The sequence below is a fragment of the Gopherus flavomarginatus genome, chromosome 2 (genome assembly GCF_025201925.1).
Source record: "Gopherus flavomarginatus isolate rGopFla2 chromosome 2, rGopFla2.mat.asm, whole genome shotgun sequence".
Lineage (NCBI taxonomy): Eukaryota > Metazoa > Chordata > Testudines > Testudinidae > Gopherus > Gopherus flavomarginatus.
Genome location: NC_066618.1, coordinates 69,004,408 through 69,028,741, shown reverse-complemented (window position 1 = coordinate 69,028,741; position 24,334 = coordinate 69,004,408). Strand labels below are relative to the sequence as shown.

The following is a 24,334-nucleotide window of genomic DNA, read 5'->3' as shown; positions in this document are numbered from 1 at the left end:
TTGAGCTTGAATTTTACATTGAAACTAGCTAAGTCAATCTAGAGATTTACAGTGCTTAGGTAGAAGGTAAAGGTTTACATTGCCTTTTCCATGACGCTGGTGTAAATAATTAGCAATACAGAGCATATGGATTAATATCTAATTGCATATGGTTTTGTGTTTTTATAAAACATGTATAATCTTTAACAACCCTTTGTCTTTTACAATAATTACTTTGAGGGTTGGCCATGTAATAAAGTTTGAAACTTCACAAATGAGGTAGAAGAAGCATGTGCTATGTGATACGTGTTAAATTTTATAGCCTCTAACAGTTGGTTCCATTACTCCCAATTGCCATTAGAGGAGCTTCTTCAGCTACTGCATTCCCTAGTGGTTAATGAGAGAAATCTGTCTGTGTTTTGTATGTGTATGTTGTCCTAGCCTTTCTACTGCTATATTGCTTTTTTCCTAACACACATATGCATTAATTACACTGATGTGTAATTATACATTTATATCAACCATCTGAGTTCGTGTCACTTTAGGGCATATTTGTTTATGTGGCAAGGTTTTGGAGATGTTCTTCCTCATGCTTGATCTAAAATGTTGCCATTGTATTTGGCTCCTATAGATATTCATATTTGTTCTTATATCTTCTGCATGGCATATTGCACATTTCTGGACTCCCTGTACTATCTGCCTATTTGTCTTTTATGGTGCAACTACTCTCTATTTGGGAATTAGTGTTTGTGATTCAGGTTAACAAAAGATAGTTGAATCCTGGCTTGCATGAAATGTTTTCTGAAAAATGTTCATTACATCAGTTTTCATTTCATGGAGCTTATTTGTTGGGGTTGGCAAGCTAACATAAAAATAGAGTATGGAGTTCAACGCAACAGTATACTGTCAACCTGTCTTTTCTACTTCTGAGACAGATATGATATGTTCATTGCCAGTGACCGTTTTGGCTGGTGATGGTGCTTTAAATTTCAGTGTCTTTTTGTTGGAATCAGTTCTTCCCCATCAGTTTGATATGATTTACACATTGTCATAAATATGTTGGAACAATTTGATTTGACTACATGTATAGTCATTTTCTTAGCTGGATTAGAGGAAGGAGTACACCAAATATATTGTAAACATTTTTCTCATTCAGCCTGGAACACATCAAATCTGGATGTCTGCATCGTCAGTGTATTGCTACATGGTCAAATGCATGTTCCGTCATACCAATACTCTGTCATGCTCTTCAGAGTAAGACATGCTGCATTGCTATTAGTGTGATTAATGTCTTCGATATTAGAAATTAACCATTAGCCAACATTGTGGTTAATTGCTGGGATACTGATGTACTGCAATTAGATGCATACTCTCTACTTATATCTCTTAAAAACATATGCCATTTGATGCACTTAGCCTCAGTGATGAAGTATTCAGTCAGCAATATGTCACTGTTACATTATGTCGAGGTCCACAGAAAGTGCATGTGAAGAATGACTCTCAGTTTTGGCACACTTCCTTAATATTCTTGATTATTTGAAATAGACTTTTGATACTCAGAACCTTGTTATAGCTTGATTTTGATATACTGATAGCCAAACTTGTATGGGTGCTTTAGCCTATTTTCTGACTTCACAGGCGCAGTTTTGTGCCTACAGTCAATTGTGAGCACAAATGATAGCATTTTGTTAACCAACTGTTGTATCGGTTTTGAGGTGCAATCAAGTAGTTAGATATCTAAATGTAATAATTTATGCCTGTAATCAAAGGAAGTTTTAAAAATCAAGGTCTTAATGTCTCCAATAGTATGAGAGCATGCAGTGACTAGACTGAAAAGGCCAGATCCTCAGCTATTGTAAACCGGCATGTATCAATTGATTTTAATGGGTTATACTGATGTTACACTAGCTGCAGATATAGCCTATTTGTTTAGTGCATATTATAGATGTGTTCTGTCCATAGCCTACCTATTTTAGTATGCCTTACACAAAGACAGGAGGTAAACAAATGGTTTCAAAGGTAAATGGAGATGTTTGTGCAGGAAGTCAGTAAGACAGACATGAATTCTTACTGTATTGTACCAAATGAAAGTGAGTGTTTTTCTTGTATTCCTGCATTTCTCATATTGTTTTTCTTGTATTTCATACATAGAGAATAAACAAACACTCCTTTTCCATTTTTTTGGCATTTTAATTTTAATATATAACTAATGAAATAGTAGAAAGGGTCACAAACAGGAGGAGGAAACGAGCAGTGGAGAAACAAAAAGCTAGGCAATACTCCTGGGGGAATTCTGCACCACTGCGCAATGCAGAATTTTGCAGAAATTAATGTGTGCGCAGAATTTCCTTTCCCCCACAAAAATGGGTTGCAGTGCTGCTATCCGCCACTAGGGGTCACTGGACTCAGCAGAGCCCAGCTTGCACAATGAAGACACTTCTGGGAGATAGGGAGCTCGAGGGTTCCTGGCAGTTGTAGTTCCCAGCATGCCTTGAGGGAAGGAGAGGGCGGTGCACAGGAAATTCTGTGCAATCCTGGACCCAAGCATCAGTCTGTTTATCCCTCTGGATCCCTGGGTTCTGGGGCGGTTGGGGGGTGGGGGGGAAATACTGGTTTCTGGGCAAGGGGGTGCTGCAGGTAGGCTCGGGAGGGGCGGGGATCTGGTCTCAGGGGGGAGGTATGGTTGAGCTCTGGGGAGGAGAACTTTTGGGTGTCTGGCCCCCCGGCTGGGCTCTGTGGGGGAAGGGGGCAGAGAAACAGGAACTGGGTTGTTATCGGGGTTTCTTTAACTCTCTACTCCCGGGGGAAATTTTGCGTGTCTGTATTGTTACAGACATACTTGCTGACAGGTAGTTTGAAATAAATTACCAAAATAATTGAACCTGGCGTGATTATATAGCATTATTTTGACATATAACATTTTCAGAATTTTAAAATATTGTATGCAGAATTTCTAATTTTTTGGCACAGATTTTTTTGGTGCATAATGCCCCGGGGAGTAAGGCAAGCTGGGCAGAAAGAAAGCTGGCCAATCTGGTGACCTGTTTCTGAAAGACTAGTGAGAATGGTGAGCAAGGGAGGAGTCTTCCTATGATTAGCTGTGGGTGAGGACATGTATCCCACTCTTCCTTTCTCACTTCAAAGCATATACTTATTGTGGCTTTTCAGGCGTGGCCAGTTATGCTTACTAAACTCTCTCCTTGTCTCACTTCCTCTCTGTGCTGCTATGGCTCAGTCATTCTTGTTCTCCATCAGCCCAAGAGAGTGTTCAGCCCACCCTACCCCCAAACAGCAGTAGGTTATGATCACCTTTGTCTTTATGCAGGGGAGGAATCCTCCTTTCTGCACATGGATGAGGCAGTATCGGGTTTATGGTGGCCCCATAGTACCAGCCCACATGCAGAAGGGGCCCCCAAGCCTGGACCATGGCCTTGCCCCTACTCTATCCATGCTGTGCTCCAAGGCCCTGCCCTCACTCAATCTCTTTCCTCCAAGACCCGACCCACTGATCGCTCCTCACTGCCCCTTCCCATTCCGCTTGCTCCTGTCTGATTTGACCTCTGCACATCTACCAATGTGATATATGCCATCATGTGCCAGCAATGCCCCTCTGCTGTGTACATTAGCCAAACCAGACAATCTCTATGCAAAAGAATAAATAGACACAAATCAGACATCAAGAATTATAACATTCAAAAACCAGTCGGAGAACACCTCAGCCTCCCTGGTCACTCAATTACAGACCTAAAATTCACAGTTCTCCAACAAAAAAACTTCAAAAACAGTCTCCAGTGAGAAACTGCAGAATTGGAATTAATTTGCAAACTGGACACCACTAAATTAGGCTTGAATAAAGACTGGGAGTGGATGGGTCATTACACAAAGTAAAAATTATTTCCCCCTGCTAATTTTCCCCCTACTGTTACTCACACTTTTCTTGTCAGCTGTTTTGTAGTGATAATCAGAATGGCCTATTTCAGAGTATTTTTTCTCCTGCTGATAATAGCTCACCTTAATTGATTAGTCTCGTTAGAGTTGGTATGGCAACACCCATTTTTCATGTTCTCTGTGTATATATATCTTCCTTTTGTATTTTCCACTGCATGCATCCGATGAAATGGGGTTTAGCCCATGAAAGCTTATGCCCAAATAAATTTGTTAGTCTCTAAGGTGCCACAAGTACTCCTGTTCTTTTTGCTGATGCAGACTAAGGGGACGTCTAGACTACCGGCTGTATTGGTGGGTAGCAATTGATTTCTCGGGGATTGATGTATCGTGTCTCATCTAGACGCGATATATCGATCCCCGAATGTGCTTCTGTCGACTCCGGAACGCCTCCAACACGAACGGCGGTAGCGGAGTCGACAGGGGGAGCCGCGGACGTCGATCCCGCGCCATGAGGACGGTAGGTAACTCGATCTAAGATACTTTGACTTCAGCTACATTATTCACGTAGCTGAAGTTGCGTTTCTTAGATCGATCCCCTCCCCTAGTGTAGACCAGCCCTAACACGGCTACCACTCTGAAACTTGATTCCATTGGTGTTTCAAGATGCCAGCCTAGTGATACTGAACACTGGCAGCTCAAGCCATGTATTGCCTCCACTGAAGCCCCAAGCTTCACCTATGGTGAGAATATACTACTCTATCTCTGATCTGCAACAGTTTGTATTTCTATTTAGGCACAAAAGAGACAGAAAACTCTCCTGAGGCTACGTATCTCTCCACTGGGGATGAAGAGAAGGGCAATGAATGTTACAGAGATCTGGCGTTCCCATTACTTAGAGATAATGTGACTAAAATAATCAATCTCTTATATACAGAAGACCATCCATGATAGGCAGTCCAAGGTGGTGGTGGCTCCCTCTGTAGGTAGTTTGGCATTGTCACCCACCATTTCCTGTACAGGTTGGTAGATGGGCAGCCAGCTGGGAACTCCAGCCAGTAAGACCAGAAAGAGCCAATGTGGAAGTCAAAACTGTAGAGTGTTCTCACTTTTTCTGCCCTGTGCTGATTGGTCATTTCCTCCAGATCTCCCCTTCTTGTCTCTCAGACTCTTCTCCTAAGATTCACACCACACCTGCCTCTCCTCCCTTGCCCCTTCTTCCTCCTAACTAAAGCCACACACACATCTTCAAAAAAATCAGTGAACTGACATGCTGTTTGCTGCCATCACCTAGTTCACTCTGCTTGAGTGTAATGCCCCTTTCCCCACCCTGTCTGTGTCTTGTCCATTTGGATGATATTATCTCTTGGTTTCCTTGTATTCCTCCAGCTGTCTGTATCCATCCATCGCCTCTTGCCTTATATAGGGGCTGTAAGTGCTTGGAGTCTGGGACTGGTGTTTTGTTCTGTGTCTGTACATCACCTAGTGCAGTGAAGACCTGGTATATGACTGGAGCTCCTGGATGCTGTGATGATAAGAATAAATAATAATAAAGGGGGTGTCTGTTTAAAAAAAAATTGTACCATATAAAAGATTCTACCATTTCTTGTAGCATTCCTTTAGAAATGAGTAGAACCATTCAAACCAGCTGTAATGAAGAGCATACTCTGTAGCTAGTCCGTGGCCATGAGGTTAATAAGGGACTGCTACATTGTTACGGGGTAATACAATGCTCCTAATCTGATGAATGGTTCCCTTTTAGTAACTCAATTCCTGGGAGTTCATATTTCATACAGTGAAAGCCATTTGCCTCACTTTGCAGAGTGACTGAGCTGCAAGCCTCTGTGACACACACCTTACTTTTCTCAGGAATAAGCTGGTGGTGTCAGTTACAGTTTAATCATCCTGCTGTGGAAATCCCTTTGTAGGCTTGATGTCAAAAAGGTTCCTATGCTTTTTTCTGGGTCAGACTAAAGCTTTTACAATGTCTACCCAGGTTTTTGTTTCATTTTACGTTAACTTAATAGATTCCACTGTCTCCAAGAGCATCGTGTCTTAAATAGCTGCCTTACTGCTCTCATTATAACAGTCTGGTGGGCCAGCAATTCAAAGACCATGTCAAAGCCCATTCTGGGCAGAACAAAGCCTGGATCCTACAAATACTTAAGGATATAAAAGACTTTTATTTGTGAGACTACTCACAGTACTTAAAGTTCAGCATGTGCATGAGCGTGTACAGGACTGGGGTCTCAGTTTTCTGTGGCAGTGAGCTTTGGATTTATTTCCATTAAAGATATTTTGAAAGCAATTACATGTTTTTTTTTTCCTGCAAATTTTCATTAAAATCTAGGACTTTGATTTGTCCTATGCTTTGCCAGAATCAGGATTTAGTATTAAGCTGTAACCTTTCTGGAGTCTTGTGATCACTTTCTCCAACCCCTGATATTGTTTTCACAATTTCTCTTATTTTTGTGTTTTCCCACTTATTTTTTTTTTCAGTGTGGTATCTTATTCACCATATCTGTTAATTTTAAAAGTTTAACAGTTTAGGTTGGCATGTTACTTCACCTGAGTTTTCTCTTTTTTAAAAAAAACATACCTTTATAAGAAGACTGGTCCAAGCACATTCACTTTGTTTCTTTAAAAAAAAAAGTTTGCTTTATTACATTTTTTCCATTTATTTATTACTGGACTTTTTAGTGCCTGAGAGTAGGAAATCTGCACAGACTTGTGATTCTGTCATTATGATGACATTTTTACGCTTTACCAACAAGGGAGCATATTGACCAATAGAACGAAGTTAACTTGAAGTGAGGGGCAGGTGCCTACAACAGGTTGTCCTGAGGCACTCCTGCTACCACAGAACTCTGAGCTTGAGTAAGGTGATTTCTTGAGATGTTTACTTCAGAAGTCAGTGATTACGGGAACGTAATTATTTCTCATGTACATCTATACTGACGTTTCATGCAAAGTGTTTTAATTTTTTTAAATAATAATAATTCATTCAATAATTAAAAAATAATAATTCATTCAATAATTAAAAAATAATAATTCATTTCCTGATTGTTTTTCTGTCTTTAGGAGAAAGATGCAATGATGACGCCTATACCATTTGCGAGGCCACAGGATTTAGGTCCATCTATTGCTATTGTAACTAAAGTAAACCAGATACAGGATCACCTGCTGAAGAAACATGATATTGAGCTGTACATGCATCTGAACAGGCTAGAAATTGCTCCACAGATTTATGGACTGTAAGTGTTTATAATGCTTTCTTTACTTTAATTGCTTGCAATTTGTTTTTCTTAAAATAGGGAATATTTGCCCCACTTGTTTTAAAACATTAATGTCTTCTAGAATAAAGGGAAATATAATTAAGAAAAAGCACTACTTAGCTTTGTGTGCGTGTGCTTATTCTGCTAACCACACTTCATAAATGGAAAATGCTTTATTGTATGCCTGGAAGTATTCTGAAGTATTTTTGTACAACAGTTTTCTGAAGTATTTCTTTGAAATATTTTTGAGTTGGAATTTCTAGAAAAAGACTTTTCTAATGTCACCCATCTTCAGTTTTCTAAAATGCAGAAGTTCAGTTCAGTATACATGGGACAGTTGGGAACCTATGTATACAGTTGCCATAAGAGAATATGTTGTAAGTAACGCGGACTAACAATTTTACCTTAAGTTGGGCTTTGTCGTGTTGTTTCCTTTGATCTGAATATTGCAGATTTATCAAGGTTGGTAGACTATCTGTGTTTTATACAAATGTTAAGGTTATATTGTGATCTTTAAAGATGAAGTCTATCTTGAATCTATAGTAAAATGGAAGGCATATTATGAGATGTACTCATTTAAGATCTAGAGGATAATGGAACTGAGAACAATAAATAGCTTAGGTTTATAAAGAACACATTTTATCACACCTGGTTGTTTTTTATAAAATTACCTTCATCTACTAATTTTGTAACATGGTATGAATATATTTAGACTTTAGTAAAGTCTTTGATACAATCTCCTTCATAATCTTGCAAAGTTAAGCTAAGTGGGCTGTGATGTGAACCCTATCACATAAATTAAAAATTATGTGAAGGGGCTGCAAACAAGGAAAGATAAATGACAAGGTGTTAAAATTGGGGACAGGGCAGATTATCTAGTTGGGATACCGTATGGGTCTCATTTTATTTAATAATTTCACTAAAGATCTGGAAGAAGAGGCAGACAGTTCTTTACTGAACTTCACAAATCATATTAAATTGAAAAGTGGTATAAGCATCAATGAGGACAGAAAAATAATGCTCACATACCTTGAGAGTTTAGAAATATGGATAAAAAGAAAAATAAGAAACAACTTGGAAGAATACAAACTGATATGCTGGGACAAAACTAATCCATAACACAGATATACACTGGGAAGGCAAAACCTGAAACTCAGTATTGGTGGGGAGTAAACATGGAAGGCAAAGTAGACGTGATTTTGTGGTACGATATGGCAACAATAATAGAACAATGTGTTCTCAGGTGACACACACAGAGGTAGAAAGGGTGGAGACTTTATGCTTGTGGGATGAAACTTAAAACGAGGAAAGCTTCAGAGAGTATCAAGAAAACTTTCTTGACAGGGAGGTATTAAGCTGTAAAATTATCAATAGAAGCAGTGAAAGCCCATCAGTTAGGACACTTTTAACCTAGGCTGGGCAAAGCTCTAAAATATGTATCATAGAGAACAAACCAGCATTGGCAAGGTAGTGGACTAGATTTTCTAGCAGGTCATTTCCATTACGAATTTCTAATTCAGTGTGAAGTACTTGGAAAAAGTGAGGAAAAATAATGTGAGCATATTGTAATTATTCTTGCCTCTAGTGCTGTCAGATAGGTATTTTTCTGAATAATGGTTTCCAGTTGTGCACAAGTTCACTGCTTCAGATGCCAAATTTTGTGTTACAGTTAATGGTTTTTGAACTAGAGGAGACATTTCTAGTCATTTTAACTATTAGTAATAGTTGCTTTACATTTCCAGCTTAAGTAAGGTAACTACATCAAGGGCTCATGAGAGCACTTTGATTAAATTAGTTGCAAAAAGTGTTTACTAACAAAGAAGGTTTGGTTTGGTTTAGTATTTAACCGTAATTTAAACCTCACAATGCACAACCCTGGGAATATTCTACTAAAATGGTGCAGGAGCAAGAGGAAGGAGGTAAGATAAACAGCAGAGTGAAAGGTTTGTAATAAGTAATGGATTTGGGATAGCCAGTTAGACTGAGTTCGGCAGGCTGTAGGTCTCTTTACAAATACAACGTCTTTAAATTTTCATACTTTCAATTGTAGGTGAAGTGGTAAATATTTGTTTATAATTTATATAACTTCATATATTTGCTTTTAACATTTTACATTTAGCAGCAGTCATTCTTCTATTTGTAATGACAGAGAAACTTGTTCTGATCAGGAGTCTAGTCGCTGGGTCAGGATTTTGTGTATGTTTTTATACTAATTTTCAAAAGTTTCTTGCTTGTGTGGCTAATATTCAGAAATATGACTTGGTTACCTCCTTTAAAAAAAAACTGTATACTTGAGCACTAAATCAGTACAGTACTTGTGGTATGACTAATAATTTTGGTGGTTCAGATCAAGCATCTGAATGTTCTGCTTGATGATTTCTTTATTTAGTGCTAGTTTTATTTGAGACAGCAATCAACAATATCTATGTTTGTCCATACCATATGGCTTGCTGAATGAGGGACCAGAGATATCTGACCTTGCATTACAAGCTCTATGATATCTTTAGGACGAATTACATCACAGTAATGAAAACAATTTATGGGAGGAAAAGTTCACTAGTGGGTTGTGTGTGCTTGTGGTCTCATTCAAATTGAAGGGGTAAAAGTAGAAGGATAGAAACATTCGTAATTCACTGTACAGTAACTCCTCACTTAAAGTCGTCCCGGTTAACCTCGTTTCATTGTTATGTTGGTGATCAAACATGCTTGTTTAAGGTTGCACAATGCTCCCTTATAGCGTTGTTTGGCAGCTGCCTGCTTTGTCCACTGCTTGCAGGAAGAGCAGCCCATTGCAGCTTAGAACTAGGGTGGACTGGCAGCCCCCCATCAGCTCCCCTAAGTTCCTTGTGCAGCAGCTGCCCAGCAGGCTACCAATTGCCAGCAGTTCAGCTGTCCCTCCCCCCACTGCCATGTGCTGCTCCTGTCTTCTGCCTTGGAGCTGCTCCCGGAAGCCTCCTGCTTGTTGTGCAAGGGAGGGGGAAAGTGAGGGGCTCATGTCAGGGTATCCCCCTCCCCCCTACTTCTGCCCCCCGCTTACCCCTTCTCCATATAGAGCAGGGTGGGGACAGGACAGGGCTCAGAACGGAGAGAACTTGTTGGCCGCAACTGCTGTCTCAACTTCCTGATTTTTTTTAAAGGCAAGTACTTAGAGTTGTGTTAGCATACTTAAAGGGGCAATGCGCATCTCTCTCTCCCCCCTCCCCCCACAAGATTTGTGTCTCAGTCTCTGTCTGCCATGCTGTCTCCCCTCCCTCCATTCATGCTGCCTTGTAGAATGTGAGGCTACATTAACAACAATGTGTTAACCCTTGAGGGCTCAGTCCAGTGCTAGTTCATCATTTAGCAGTAAGGCATTCCTGGGAAGTATCCCACCCTCTTCCCCCCTGTAACTTTACCACCTTAACCAAGCTTCACAATCATCATTTCTGTGTACAGTATTTAATTGTTTTTTTTAACACTTACACTCTGTGTGTGTGTGTGTGTGTGTGTGTGTATATATATATATATATATATATATAAATATAGATAGATAGATAGATAAAAACATTTAGATTTTTGTCTTGTGAAAAAAATTTCCCTGGAACCTAATCTCCTCATTTACATTAATTCTTATGGGGAAATTGGATTTGCTTAATTTTATTTCACTTAAAGTCAAATTTTTCAGGAACATAACTACAACGTTAAGCGAGGAGTTACTGTATTCATCTTGTAGCCAGAATAGTGATATTTCTTTGGATTGTATTAAATATACAGAGAATTTGGCTATTAGAAAGAGGGGCCCAGGAGACTAATTTTTTTTTTATTTTTATTTTTAAATCCACGACATTGGGACCTGTATTCCTGTACCCTGCCATTGAGAATCTATGCTGGCCAAAAAGAAAACACCATTAGGTGTGATAAGCTAGTTTACTTTTCATATCCATTTAGTCTTTTATCTCTTGGATGCCCAAAACAGGTGCCAGATGTGGTCGTTTTAATATGGACACGTGTCTACTATGTGAAATTTGACCACCAATTCTTTTAATATATAGTAGGCCGCTGTGCATCCTTCAGATAATTTTTCAGCGACTACCAACATGGGCTGGGTTTGAATGAGCAAAATAAAAGTGAAAGGCTATTTAACTCTTTATTAACCTCATGAGTTATTTCCCGTGTCTCTGGGGTTTTTAACGCTTTAAATAGTATGTGTCTGGATAAGGTTTTTTAACGTTCATGTTGATTTTACACATTGAGTATGCAATGCAAAATAAATGAATCTGTCTGTTATGTCTCGTTTGACTATTTTTTAGTTGGAATGTAAAATGTACAAAAATATATTTAAATAAAACTGTAAATTGATTACATTGGTAGTTCAATGACAGGCTTCCAGACAATAAACGTCCCATAAATTTTTTTTTTAAAGCTTAAATCTGAATAGAAGGATTAGATACTTAGAGAGGTTGACAGACTGAATATTCAGTTTAACTGTAGAATTAGATGGGTTAACGATGATTAATGTCCTAGATTAAATGGTATTTAAATGTTAATTTCTCTGACCCTTACATCTAATTCATGTTAAAGTGCAAAATAATTATTGCAAAACCATTCTGTTGCTTCTTATACAGGCAGTGTTTCCAGTGTCAGCTTAAAGCCAGGCTGTATTCTCAACTTGAGAAAGGAAATTTTTAAAAAGACAAGGTTTTTAAGGCATTTTCTTCCATTTAAAGTAATTTGTACTAGAGGATTATTTTACATTTCATTTAAAATTTCATGAATAAATTAAAAAAGATATTACCACATAATATTTTTACAACTAGTTGTTTTATGTAATAAGGGTTTCAGAATGAATTACATATATTAATATTGAACTGAGTGAAATTCTCAAGAATCTGCATGCAGTAACTGCCATCAGGTGATATTAATGTTTATCATATGGGTTCATAAAAAATAATACACACAAACACAGTGCCACATGTCCTGAGTGTAAAAGTTTCTTTATGAGAAAATTGACACCATTGGCTTATACTTGGAAACTGCTTCATCATAACACTGAAGGCAGATTATATACCAATATCATATTGGTTAAACAAATTCTGTATAAGCACATCCGTACGAATATAAAGCTTTTGTAGAGTTTTTTATAAATATTTCATGACAGTTTTGTCTGAGCACAGAAAAAGCTCTCCTTAGAACAGTATGTGTCAATGTCTTTGCTCCCCCCATGGTTCCACTTTATGAAGATGAGTCAGATAGCTAGGATAGCTTGTTGTTGGCACTGCAGTGTGAGGTTCAGATTCAGGCACTGTAGGTTGATATTAGAATTATATTCCAGTATAGCCACGTGGTAGCAAAAAATATTTTTGTTCGAGCGTAGTAGTAGCAAGTTTATAGGGTAACTTTTGACACCAGTCATTAGCATAGATCAGTAGGTAGCATTAGAAAGATTGTGTTACAGAAAAGACAACAGCAGCTGTGCAGCTCCACTACTATTTTTGTTAGCTGCTTTGCTTATGAGCTCTGCTGTAGGGCTTCCACCTGTTTCTCTTTCTCCCTCATGCCACCTCAGTACAAGCCAGAATTCTTTCCCCTAACTGTATCACTCTTGGAAGGGAGAAATGAAATGAAAGAATTTCATTAATACAGTAAAGGAATATATGTATTACTTCATCTAGGAAAAAAATTAGCAGTGTGCAACACTGGAGGGGCTAGTCATCACATTAGGAGATAACTTTGATGGTGTCCTGAAAATGTAACCACAGGCATCACTCCTCTTCAAGGAAAAGCCAGAACACCTTGATTTTTACCTATGCCCTTCATACTTCCCCTCCAAAAAGGAGAGAAATAGTCTATGGCATAGTGCAAACCAATTATGTTAGCTCTATAGTTTTAATCCACAATGATCAATTAGCTGGACAGCAGTTACAGTAAAAACAAATTTGATTCACTCTTCAGTTAATAGAGAAGCCATCTAATCTGCCTGTTGATACTGAAACAAATTAACATATAAAAATCAAATAATGGTATAGTAAAAACTAAGCAAATGCAAACTTTTGTCCAGCAAAGGAAAAATCACACTTCTAAGTATTTGGGACTAAATTCTGGCCTACGTTAAGTAAATACAACTTTCATGGACTTCTTGGGTTGAATTTGTCCTGTAATGTTTTATTATTTGAATTAGGCAGAGCATTGCATGTAAAAGGGAAGCTTTTGGAAAGCATATTCAGTACTTTATAATCACTAGTCTGACCTACCTGTAGAATGAGTTTATGCTAATTATGCCCACATGTCTTTCTAGGAAAATTCATAATCCTCTGCCAATACCACAGATTAAACCATGTGTAAGTGTAGTTCACAGGGATCTAAGATCGGTTTTGTTTTTGTTTTTGTTTTTTTTGGGGTGGGGTTGGATCAGATATTAACTTTAATACCTAAGAGTTTATAGACTTGTTCTGTCAATCATCTTTTGAATAGCAAAACAGTAGTAGTAAGGAAGTTACAAATGCAGAAGTAAATGTTAAGGTGAGAAGTCGTCTGCAGGTCATTTGGAAAGCTGTTTTATTTTGATGTGGGAGGGACTGTCTGAGTAGCTTTTCACTATTTGAAATAGAGGTTGTTTATCTGTTCTTGTCATATGGTTCCTCACGATCAGTAGATGTAACTAATTTTTGTTTTATGCAAATAAATGTGAGTAATTCCTGAAGCATCACAGTTAAATACCTTATTGGGGCAACAAATAAATGCCAGTTAGTTCTGTAAGATTCATTTCTTTGTTTTTAAACCCATACTACCTGCTTTTAGTTTTCTTAAATGATTGATATCCTCACTGCGTCTTGGGCTTCTCCAAAAGTTTGCAATTCTTTTGATTGAAACAGTGCCTTCTGTTCTTTTACATTTTCTTGTGCTGTTGTGTATTAGACTGGAAATGATAGTCTGATACATTTGAGCTTATATCCTCTTTCCCTCACCTTCACAAACTGTATGCATTTAGACTTAAGATTTCCTACTGTAGCGTCTGCAATGTTAGAAGCCTACATTATAAAGAGAATGAAAGATTGGGTGAGGAGTGGAAAGTGTTCATCTGTCTTTTATTCTCTTGCTACATAATTATGTGCTGAGATGATAATGAGTAGTACTGGGTGGCTGTGAGGATGGAATGCAGATTTGTCATTATATTGTTCCTTGATGCAGGTGGTGTGCTTCCCGTTTGAAGTACAGGGAAAAGTCTGTTATTTGAGAAAGAAGCATAGCAAGAAAGCTTCCATTTTGGCTTTTGTCATAATGTTTTTAAAAACAAACTTGGCACTATGAAGCATATCTAAGCATTGTAATCCAGTAGATTTATGGGGAATGAATAGCTTCTGACGCATGGGCTTGTAGGATGAATTTAATATTCCGAGAGATGTGGAAGGCTGCCACAGGTTCAATTTACTGTAATATGAAGATTTAAGCTAATCAACAGTTATAAAGATGGAACAGTAAAGGGAGAGAATCGTTACAGTGAATTCATGAAGCGTTGTTTACATGAATCAAATATATACTTGTCCTTTGTTAACCTTACTGTATATTTGTGCATTTCAACTGCTTAGATCAATCATTGCTGCTTGCTCTGACTCCTGTTATTTTCTTTCTTTCAAGAGAGGGAATTATAGTCTAGAAAACTTAGGATAAAAATGAGTAGTAAAAAAGCCAGTAGAGCTTGAATGACTGTTGGGAAAATAATTCTCCGTGTGTATAGGGCTCCAAGTTCGTGTCAGCACCATGTATACCACACAGGAATGGACAATCACTTTTGTATCCTGCTATCAATCCTTAGATAAAGACCAATACTTTTGAAGACTAAAAGATGTGTCTCTGATATCCTTTATTCTTTCTAATAAAACATGGGTTTGCATGAAAATCGTGCTGGTGGATTTAGGGCTAGAACTGCACAAAGGAGAAATAGTATGGCAATATCTGCCAACACAATTTAGAGACTGAAGAATTTAAAATTATGTATTCTCATCATACAACTCTGCACCCATGGAGCATGGACAAACAGCTTGGCTCAGATAAGGTTGATTTTATCTACAAGTTCCTTAGAAAAGTATGTGAAATACATAAATCTGTAACATAGTGAAGACATCCAGTTAACCAGGTTATTCACCACACTGAACAGCTCCAATGACCAGGACTTTATGGATGTTATGATGAAAGCAAAGAAAACGTTCTTCACTTCGTGCATTTCCACAAGACATGATAGTGTTTAATGTTACGATAGGTATTATTCAATTGAGACATCTGCCACTGGCATGGTAAATTTTCCTTCACAATTCACTTATCCAAAGCTATCTATAAAGCTTGGAACTTATAGAATCATCTGGAAACAGAATTTGACTGCCCATTTGTTATGCAGTACTTCTTGCAGGAAGCATATTACTCCATTGCCCTGAGGCAGAGGGCCTTAAGAAGCAATTGTATTGATGATCAAGGGCAGCAAACCATTGTATCTTTCAAAGACTATTGACAGAATGATCTGTTAAAACAGTACTCATCTTCAGAGCCATTTAAAATCAAACTGTTATCAAGATGGTGGGCCAATGAAATTACTAACTTTTGTCCCAAATGGCATTGGTGCTTCTGACTTCATTATATTCATGATGAGGTTCTCAAAACCATACTCAGAAATACAGATCCAGAAGATAGCCTGCTGTGTGCAAAGCCAGAAGTTCCCGTATGTGTCCTGGTGGCCAAGTAATTAGAAAGTAGCCCAGAAGTGTTGTTTGCGTGGGAATTTAGGTCACCCAGAACAATCGGTCTTAGTCATTGCTGTGGAAACAAGTATCAAATAGGAAAGGAGCAAGGTTAACTCAGATTGAGAGGCATCATGAAGGCCTATCCACCAAAACCATCCCCATCTTAATTCTTTCCTGGGAATCTCTCACAAAGTGAGGCTCAAAGGAATCATTTTCTACATCTGATACCTCCTTTAACTCCTGGGAATGATCATATATCTCCGTCAGTTATTAAGAATGATAATATCATGTATGGAAATCCTCTAGTTGGACCTGACCAGGGGAACAAGAAATAGTCTTTCTATCCCCATTGATCCTTTGCTGTCTGGAATAATGGAGTTCAGAAAGACCCATAATGCAGTGAATCCCACTAACATACCATCTAGAGAAATTATAATAGACAAGTGTCTGGCACTAAGATGAGGGCACACTCAGCTCAAAGAATGTGGTCCAAACATATATCAAAACATTGTGCAACACTTGGACTAACTTTCATATGATATTATCCAGTGGAGATGTTAATGTTGTTTAGGTTAGATACTGAAAACACTGTTATTATGGTGGCTTTGAGAAAGCAATCAGAAATGGTATAGCCTTCTTGATTTCAGGTACATGTCCATCATTTATTATCACAGTGTGAAGGTCTGCTTAGATACTCAACTGTTTTCAAATTATCAAATAACAGGTCTCATAGTCTCTGATTTTCCATTTGAGTCAGTCTGTCCAAAAGATTGCAATCTTTTCTTTTTTGCTGGGGAAATTTGTTCCTGTCTTTAGTCCTAGGGCAGACTGACTGCAGTGCACGATATGTGGGGCTGAGCTGTAAGTCCATTCAGAAGCTTAAACTAATGCAGAATGTGGTGGCCCATGTTAGTGGTGTTTCTTGCTGTGAGAATATGACATCAGTGTTCTATGATCTCACGGTTAACTTCCAGGGAAAGTCTAAGGTATTGGTTCTGACCTGTGTAATGGCCTTAGGGCCCGCTTATCAGAGAGACTATTTTCTCCCTATGTGACTGGTCTTCCCTGAGCAGAAATTATGTGGTATTTTGTACTACAGTACAATACTTTAGAAAGGACATGTGTGAATATTTTTTGGTCATTAAACTTCCTAACAGTGAAGTAAGCTTTCCTAATAAACATTACTTCCTCAAGGAGATTATCTGAACTCTAGATGTCAGTGGATAGCAAATCAGATGTGAGTTTGCTCTATGCAGTGTTGTTGTAGCCATGTTGGTACCAGGATATTACAGAAACAAGGTAGGTGAGATGATAATTCCTCATCCACCTTGTGTGTCTAATGAATTTGCTCTGTAATAAGAACAAAAAAGGTCTAAACAGTTTCAGGCTGCATACTTAGAAGCGTCACAGCTTCAGAATCACATTTCTGGTGCAAAAAGAGCTGAAGTATTTCTTTCAGTTGTGAGCATCACGTTACCAGAAAGGACATGCAGGAGAAAAACAGACTCTTGGATTTTAAGTGGTAGGCTGCAACTTTAGTAATGTAACAGTGAGGAGGGGACGTTTATGCCCACCCATCTCAAATATCAGGCATTTAACTAGGTCTAGTGCCAGGTTACAGACCTTCATCCATATAACCAATAACCCTGGATAGACCCTTTGGCCTACCCTCCAGGCCTCAGCTCACTTTTGAGTCCACATATTTTCCCATCCCTGTGGGGTTGGTAAAGAGTACTAAGGGGGACTTTGGTCTATGAAGACTTCAGGTCTCCCCTTCTCCTTACAAGCACAGGGTCCCCCAGTGAAAATGCTGAGTCTCATTTACCTGTTTCGTTTGTTTCCTCACTAGACGCCAACCATCAGCTGCGACAAACTGCAGATTCCTGTATTAGCTCTTAGTATTAGACTTTTAAATCCTAGTCTTCTTTACTCCAATCATGCCTTCGCAATGCTGCAAGGAAGGTAAAAACCCCTCCATATGTCAGCCAATTTGGCCCAGTATGAAAAAATTCCTTCCTGATCTCCAAAACAGGAAATTGTTCACACCTACAACATCCTGGAAATGCAGCTCACAGACTAGGCTTATTGGAAGAGAGATCAAAGCAGCTGAAGAAGCAAAGCGCTCCTGCAATCTGAGGAAAAGTTTAAATGGTTGGAACAGGGAGCATGGGGGCCAGTCAGCTCCAGCATTTTGGGGCATGCATTCTGCTTTCCCTGAGAACAGTTCATCCCCTTCTCCGGTCCAAGGTTCTGGTCCAGATATTGAGCTGTGGGAGGTTTCAGGCATGGGCTCCCCCCCAGCACACTCCTCCCTTTCATGGATAGTGCATTCTCCCTGTGCTTGAACCAAATGTGTATATCTCCTAGGGTGACCAGATGTCCTGATTTTATAGGGACAGTCCCGATTTTTGGGTCTTTTTCTGATATAGGTTCCTATTACCCCCCACTCTCCATCTCAGTTTTTCACATTTGCCGTCTGGTCACCCTATATCTCCCCTTCTGAGATGAGGTGGGGAAGAATGGAAAAGTGGAGGGAGTTCTGCAAAGAAAATAAAAATCATTAGAAGCTCATTGAATTGACTGGAAAGAATAGTATGTGAATGCTAAGCAGTGACATAGCACAAATGTTAGAAAGGTGTAAACATCAAGGAGGGAGAGAAAATATTCAGGATAGTACATGAGCCCAAAACTGCATTGGTGCTGAGTGCCCTCAACCCTCCATTAACTAAACTAGGCATTGAAGGTGCTCCTCACGTCAGAGGAGTTTCACTCACTGCAGCATCAGGCACATAATCAGGAGTAATTGTATTAAATTAGAAAATGAGGGAAAAGTTAGGTTCAACTATCAAGTTAGAAAAAACTTCCTGACTATAAGATCTGTTAGACTGTGGAATAGTCTCCCAAGGGAATTGATGAAAGTTCATCATATGAAACATTTAAGAATAGACTGGAAAAAACACAAGTAAATGCAGAGGGAAACATGCTGCACTGGTTGATGAGTGCACTAGATCACTCAATAGGTCTGTTTCATTTCTAACTTGTATGAATCTAGGAAAATTCAGAAGTTGAAAAATAAAGAGCAGAGCTCTTGTAAATGATACTTTAGCCTTATTATAAGAGTGAACCAATAAATAAGATAAGTGAGTACTGTAATCTTAATAGCTAATAAACTGACAAATTATAATTCCATAATATAGAGCCCAGTAGGAAGACTGTTATGACTGCAGTCAGTTAATATTTTTTGCATTGCATATTGGTGAGTGGAATAATCACACATCATTGTGAACACTGAGAGCGCGAGAAGAACCCTGTTCTGAAAGCAGTATCATAAATTTGTGCTAACATTTAGAATGGGTGCGTTACATTAACTTTCACTGAACTTGTGACAGATCCCTTTCTCAACATCCGCAGGAGTTGTACAAACTTGAATGAAAAAGCTTTTGTTCTTGCAAAGCTGAGGCTCAAGATCTTTCACCTTGAGTATCTTTTCTGTTGCTGATGTGTGCTGGATCAAGAATTTTCAAAAGCATCTTAGGAAATGTTAACGTGCGGAGCCATATTCTAAGAGCAAAAGCCACAAACATAGTTCAATGAACCAGTTCAGTCTACAGTAGGACCGGGTAAGTGAAGGGGGCCAGATGTTTTCCAGGGTTGCCCAGAGGATTCTGGGGGTCTGGAGCAAAGCAATTTCGGGGGCCCCTTCCATAAAAAAAATTGCAATATTATAGAATACTATATTCTCGTGGGGGCCCCTGCAAATTGCCCCACTTGCCCACCCCCCTGGGCAGCCCTGATATTTTCCTGACCTTTGATGACTCATTCATTGTAACATTGTAACATTCACAATGACCCAATCAGACAACAGACAACAGAAAAGGTGGATGGTTACAACAGAAATTTTGCAGGCATAGAAAACTGTTAATTTCTAGAAATGTCGACGACAATGTCATATCCAAGTAGTGTGTGCAATATACACTGAACACTAGAAAGGATAATGGGACCTTTGATGACTTTTTCAATTCTAGATGTTATTCAGCGTATTTAATCTGTGGAGTCACTTCTTTAAAAATAAATTCTTTTAAAAGGAATTTTAATTCTCCATTTTATTATTTCAGTTACACTAGTGAGGACAACTTTCATTTTGAGGCAATGTCACATCCAGCATATGAAAGCATTTAGTCGTGCATCATGCTTCACTATTCATTTGAGGGGTGCAGCTGTCCCACTGAAACACATGCCCTAATGTCTTCTGTGTTTAAAATACACTTTTACATGATAGCTCTGTGCTGCAGTTTTCAGCATGCCCTGTGATGTCACAAAGCAGCTGTGTTGCATTACACTTAAATGGTATTAAACCTTTACATTTTAAATTAATATATTTCTTTTCCGTGATATAAATAGAATACATAATAAGCATCTGTGGGATATGCAATTAATGTCACTTGTGAGGAAAGACCTTCATGATGCACTTGGGCTTTGGCACTCTTAAATTACAAGCTCTTTACTACACTCATGGGATAAATTCCATATCCCCCAGATGCTTATTATGTATCTTCTATGTCCCTTAATTCCTATTAGCTGGATTAGCAGTTGTTGTGATGTTGAGGTTTATGGTAATTTAACTGGGATTGTTCTCTGTGATCAATACATAAACTTTAAAAGTTTAGTGATTTTATTCTGTCAATTCCAACATGTGCAATGTGTCACTAATAGTTGTATATTTATATTCTAAGAAAAAGCAAAGTATTTAAATAGGAAAGAATGAGTTGGATTGCACAGATTTTACTTCTGAAAACAAAAGGAGAAAGGGTATGTGTTTGATCCTAAATCATCCAGAGAAGACTCCTTGGTCTTTTTTCTTTAATTTTATTATTCTTATAGCCGCAGCCATTGTCAAAAGGGCTTGTCAGATTTGTACAAAATGTCACATATTAGTTACCAGCTCAAGAGCAAATAAGATTGTAACAGGACTCAATAAAGCCCTGTGATTGATTGTTATATATTCTAATTCATGCCTATTATATTTTATCTAATTTAATAAAAGTCTAAAATGATGATTAATCTTTTCACAGCAGCAGTTGCTGGTTCATCCATTACATGTCCAAACTGAATTCCACTCTAAGGAGTTAACTACTATTTTGAACTTAGTGTGAAAAATATCATTATCAATTTCATTAATCTGATCATCAAATTTTAAAAAGTCAACTAATAAAATCCATTACCACACATCACGCATCAAAGATTAAAAACTGGTCCTTAGTGGCCAGGAATAGTCAGACTTAAATTCCCGCAACATATGTTTAAAGTGCTCATGTGACGTTATTGTATCTGTAATTATCAGAATGTTATGTTTATTAACCCAAGGGAATTAAGATTCTTGTTTCATGAAAAATTTAGCATGCATATTAAATTGATCATGAATTCAGAGCCTATCAATATATATGCGGCTGTTATATATAGATATTTGATTAGCATACTGATCGTGAGAAATTTTTTGCACTTAGGGTTGCATCTCTTTGTTTTTCCCCCTTGGATAACATTGAAGAAATAAATGTCTATATATCAATGCCTCCACTTGGCTGCCTTTGTATGAAGGAGACTCCAATGTGATCTAGACTTAAACATTGCAGAAAACAATCCTTCTGGAGGGAAGCTTGCATGGTGGATGCTTCCTTTGTATCAGTGCTATAACTAATAAAACTTCAGCTTCTTTGAGGCATGTTTCCAGATATGTGCTGTACTTGTTGGCCAATCTATAGTCAACAGATTTACTGCTCTACAGCCTGAGTAGAGAAACGGTTGCAAAAGTGCACAGCTGTTAAGAATTTTAAACTTGATTAGCCTTTATCAAATTTTAGTTGTTCAGGTGTAGGGAAAGCAGTGACTGTTCAGTAAACTGACTAATGATTACCCCAGATAACGAGTCAACAAATTCAGAAGAAACAAGACCTACACACCAGTGAAGATGGAAAAAATCTTAAAATGATTTTCTCAATGTCAATTGAGGCCCAAAATTTTGGTTTTGTAAAAATGAACTTCTGCAAAGTCCATTTCATCAACAGAAATTGAGTTTATTTTCATTTAAATGAAAACAGTTCATTGTATTAAACCCAAACATTACAGAAACCAACTATAGTATGAGAACCAGAAAATGAAACTGACTATAAACAAAAGTGAAACTGGCAGGTCTAGTTTTATTGTCAAGATGAATGAAATGCAAAAGTAAACTAACACCATAAGAGGGTTAAAATAAATGTTCAATAAATTTTTATAAATAGTGTGTTATGGAAAATACAATAATTTTAAAACTTAATGTCTCTTTTATGCAAATACTTATTTGCTGATTTTAAACATTTGCAAGACTAGGATGTATTTTCTGTGGCTTCTTCAATAACCTCTTGCTACAATATATAAATAAATATAATGTATTAATTTTACAGGTATGTTGGGTCTTTACAGTCCTGCCAGACTAGTGATTTTAAGTTGATAGTTGCTGATCCTTTTATCACAGATGTCTAGACAGGGTTTTTGTTTATACTTGTACTGTAGACTTTTACAAAGCATATTTGAACTTAGGCCATAGTGCCCCTCTAGCCATTCCCTGAAACTCTGCCCACAATTCTGTCACTTTGAAAACTCATCCAATTAAATTGCTTCCAAGCAGTTTCCTAGGTAACCAACACACTGTCACAGTAAGAGGACTACCACACATTAGAAAAAAACAAAAACAAATGGCACAATTTCCAGTTTTTCAATACGTTTGACTTATAAATTGTTACCAAAAGTTAAATATTTAAAATTAGTATATTAATGTACTGTAAAAACAAATAGAAAATAGGTATTTGTGACATAATGCTTTTACCTCTGCCCATTCATTAGGAAGGAATTATATAACTGATTATTGCAAAATATAGTCCCTTGTTTGACTTCAGAAATAGTGGTTATAAGTAGCTTCCCATTCTGTGCCTTACAGTACTCTGTTAGGTTTACATATGTAGAATTTCTATATAACTGTTGGTATGAAGATATTGTTGTCTTACCATATTTCCTTGCCAGTCAAAGTGCCTACTAGTGTGCATTGTCCCTAACGTAAACAATTCACAAAGGGGAACAAACTAATATGAAAATTTTAAGGTTTTTACACCCTTCCCTCCATCATTATTTATTTTATATTGCCCAAAAAAAGTGTGTTGAAGCAAACATAAAAATGTGAGGTCTGTCCCTGAAAGACCTTCATCTTCCATGCTTCACTCAGGCCCCACACTGAATGGAAGCATGGCAGGCTTCTGGCAATGCTTCTGTCAGTGACTGGCTGCTGGCTGTGTTTTGTGCCTCCTCCAAGGGGACTCTGAGTACATGGCTCAGAGCACTGTGCAGGAGGTTCTTAGCACCCTGATGCGTGCTGGGCTTTATCATGATTTTAATCCATAGTGTAGGTGTAACAGAATACTCTGCTGCTTAGTGTGGCTTCATCCTGGATCATCTCCCATTTTCTTGTTTTACCTGCTTTATCCATGTGACCCCTCTGTGAGCAGTTGTTTTGTAGAGGTACGTAGGGTGGGAGGACGTCTGCTTAGCCACATTTTTCCTTTCCCCTTCCTTCTTTCCTATCTGGGTTTTCTCCCTTCTGCTTCATAGGAGCCCTATATCATTTCTACTGGCAAAAGTGTCGCTTACAGAAATGATGTTTCAGGATATTAGGTCAGATTACCCACCAAAGGTGAATTATCTGTTTGTAGATTTTCATGTATTGGGTTTATCAATATTAGATACGCTCAGTTACTTGTATTGCGAGTGTGTGTTGATCTTCAGATATTGTGAAAGAAAGGGGATTAGGAGAATACTTAACTCATAGATGGACCAAAAATATAAGAAGTTAATGATTTAAAACATTAGTTTTACCAAACACTGTTTTTTTAAACCCCACATTTTAGTCTATAAAATTCAGACAGTTGTGATATCTTGATCTTTTAACACTGCATTGACTTACTTTCTTTTGAAATTGATCTGCTTTGCTGATGAAAATGTTTGGTTTAGGACAATGTTTTCTTTTTAATAAAATGTGTTTTAAGTTACCTGATTTTAATACCTTTTTTGCACACCTCCAAGGAGAGCAACTTAAACAGAATACTATTGCCCTGTAGATTTGAATAATAGCCAACAAGTTATTACTAGGACCAAAAATGTGCTGTAACTGCTAAATCATTTTTAAACCCCAGGGAAAACTAGTATCTAAACCTCATTGAATATATGTTTTATATTAATTGTCATGGGGTAGAGAAAAGCAGCTCCACTTTTTCCATTTTAAAATAGACAACACATGGCATCATGCTGTACCTGTGCCTTTTTGGTGGCCCTATTATAACTTTAAGCTTTCTCTTCATAAAAAACAAACAGCCAAATTTTCAGAGATGCTGAGCACTCAGATTGCCTATTAAAGTTACATGTGCTGCCATTTTGGATTTGGCTTCGTTCTCTACCTGT

At 37.9% G+C, this 24,334-nt stretch overlaps 1 protein-coding gene across 6 annotated transcripts in view; it reads left to right on the top strand.

Moving 5' to 3' along the window:
• The window catches only part of TBC1D5 (TBC1 domain family member 5), a 512,051-nt gene that overhangs the window by 305,342 nt on the left and 182,375 nt on the right, over nt 1-24,334 (top strand). For all 6 annotated transcript variants that reach the window (XM_050938356.1, XM_050938354.1, XM_050938355.1 and 3 more), the window contains one exon: nt 6,946-7,118. In XM_050938356.1, the coding sequence (XP_050794313.1) occupies nt 6,946-7,118 (173 nt within the window). The remainder of the gene's footprint in view (nt 1-6,945; nt 7,119-24,334) is intronic.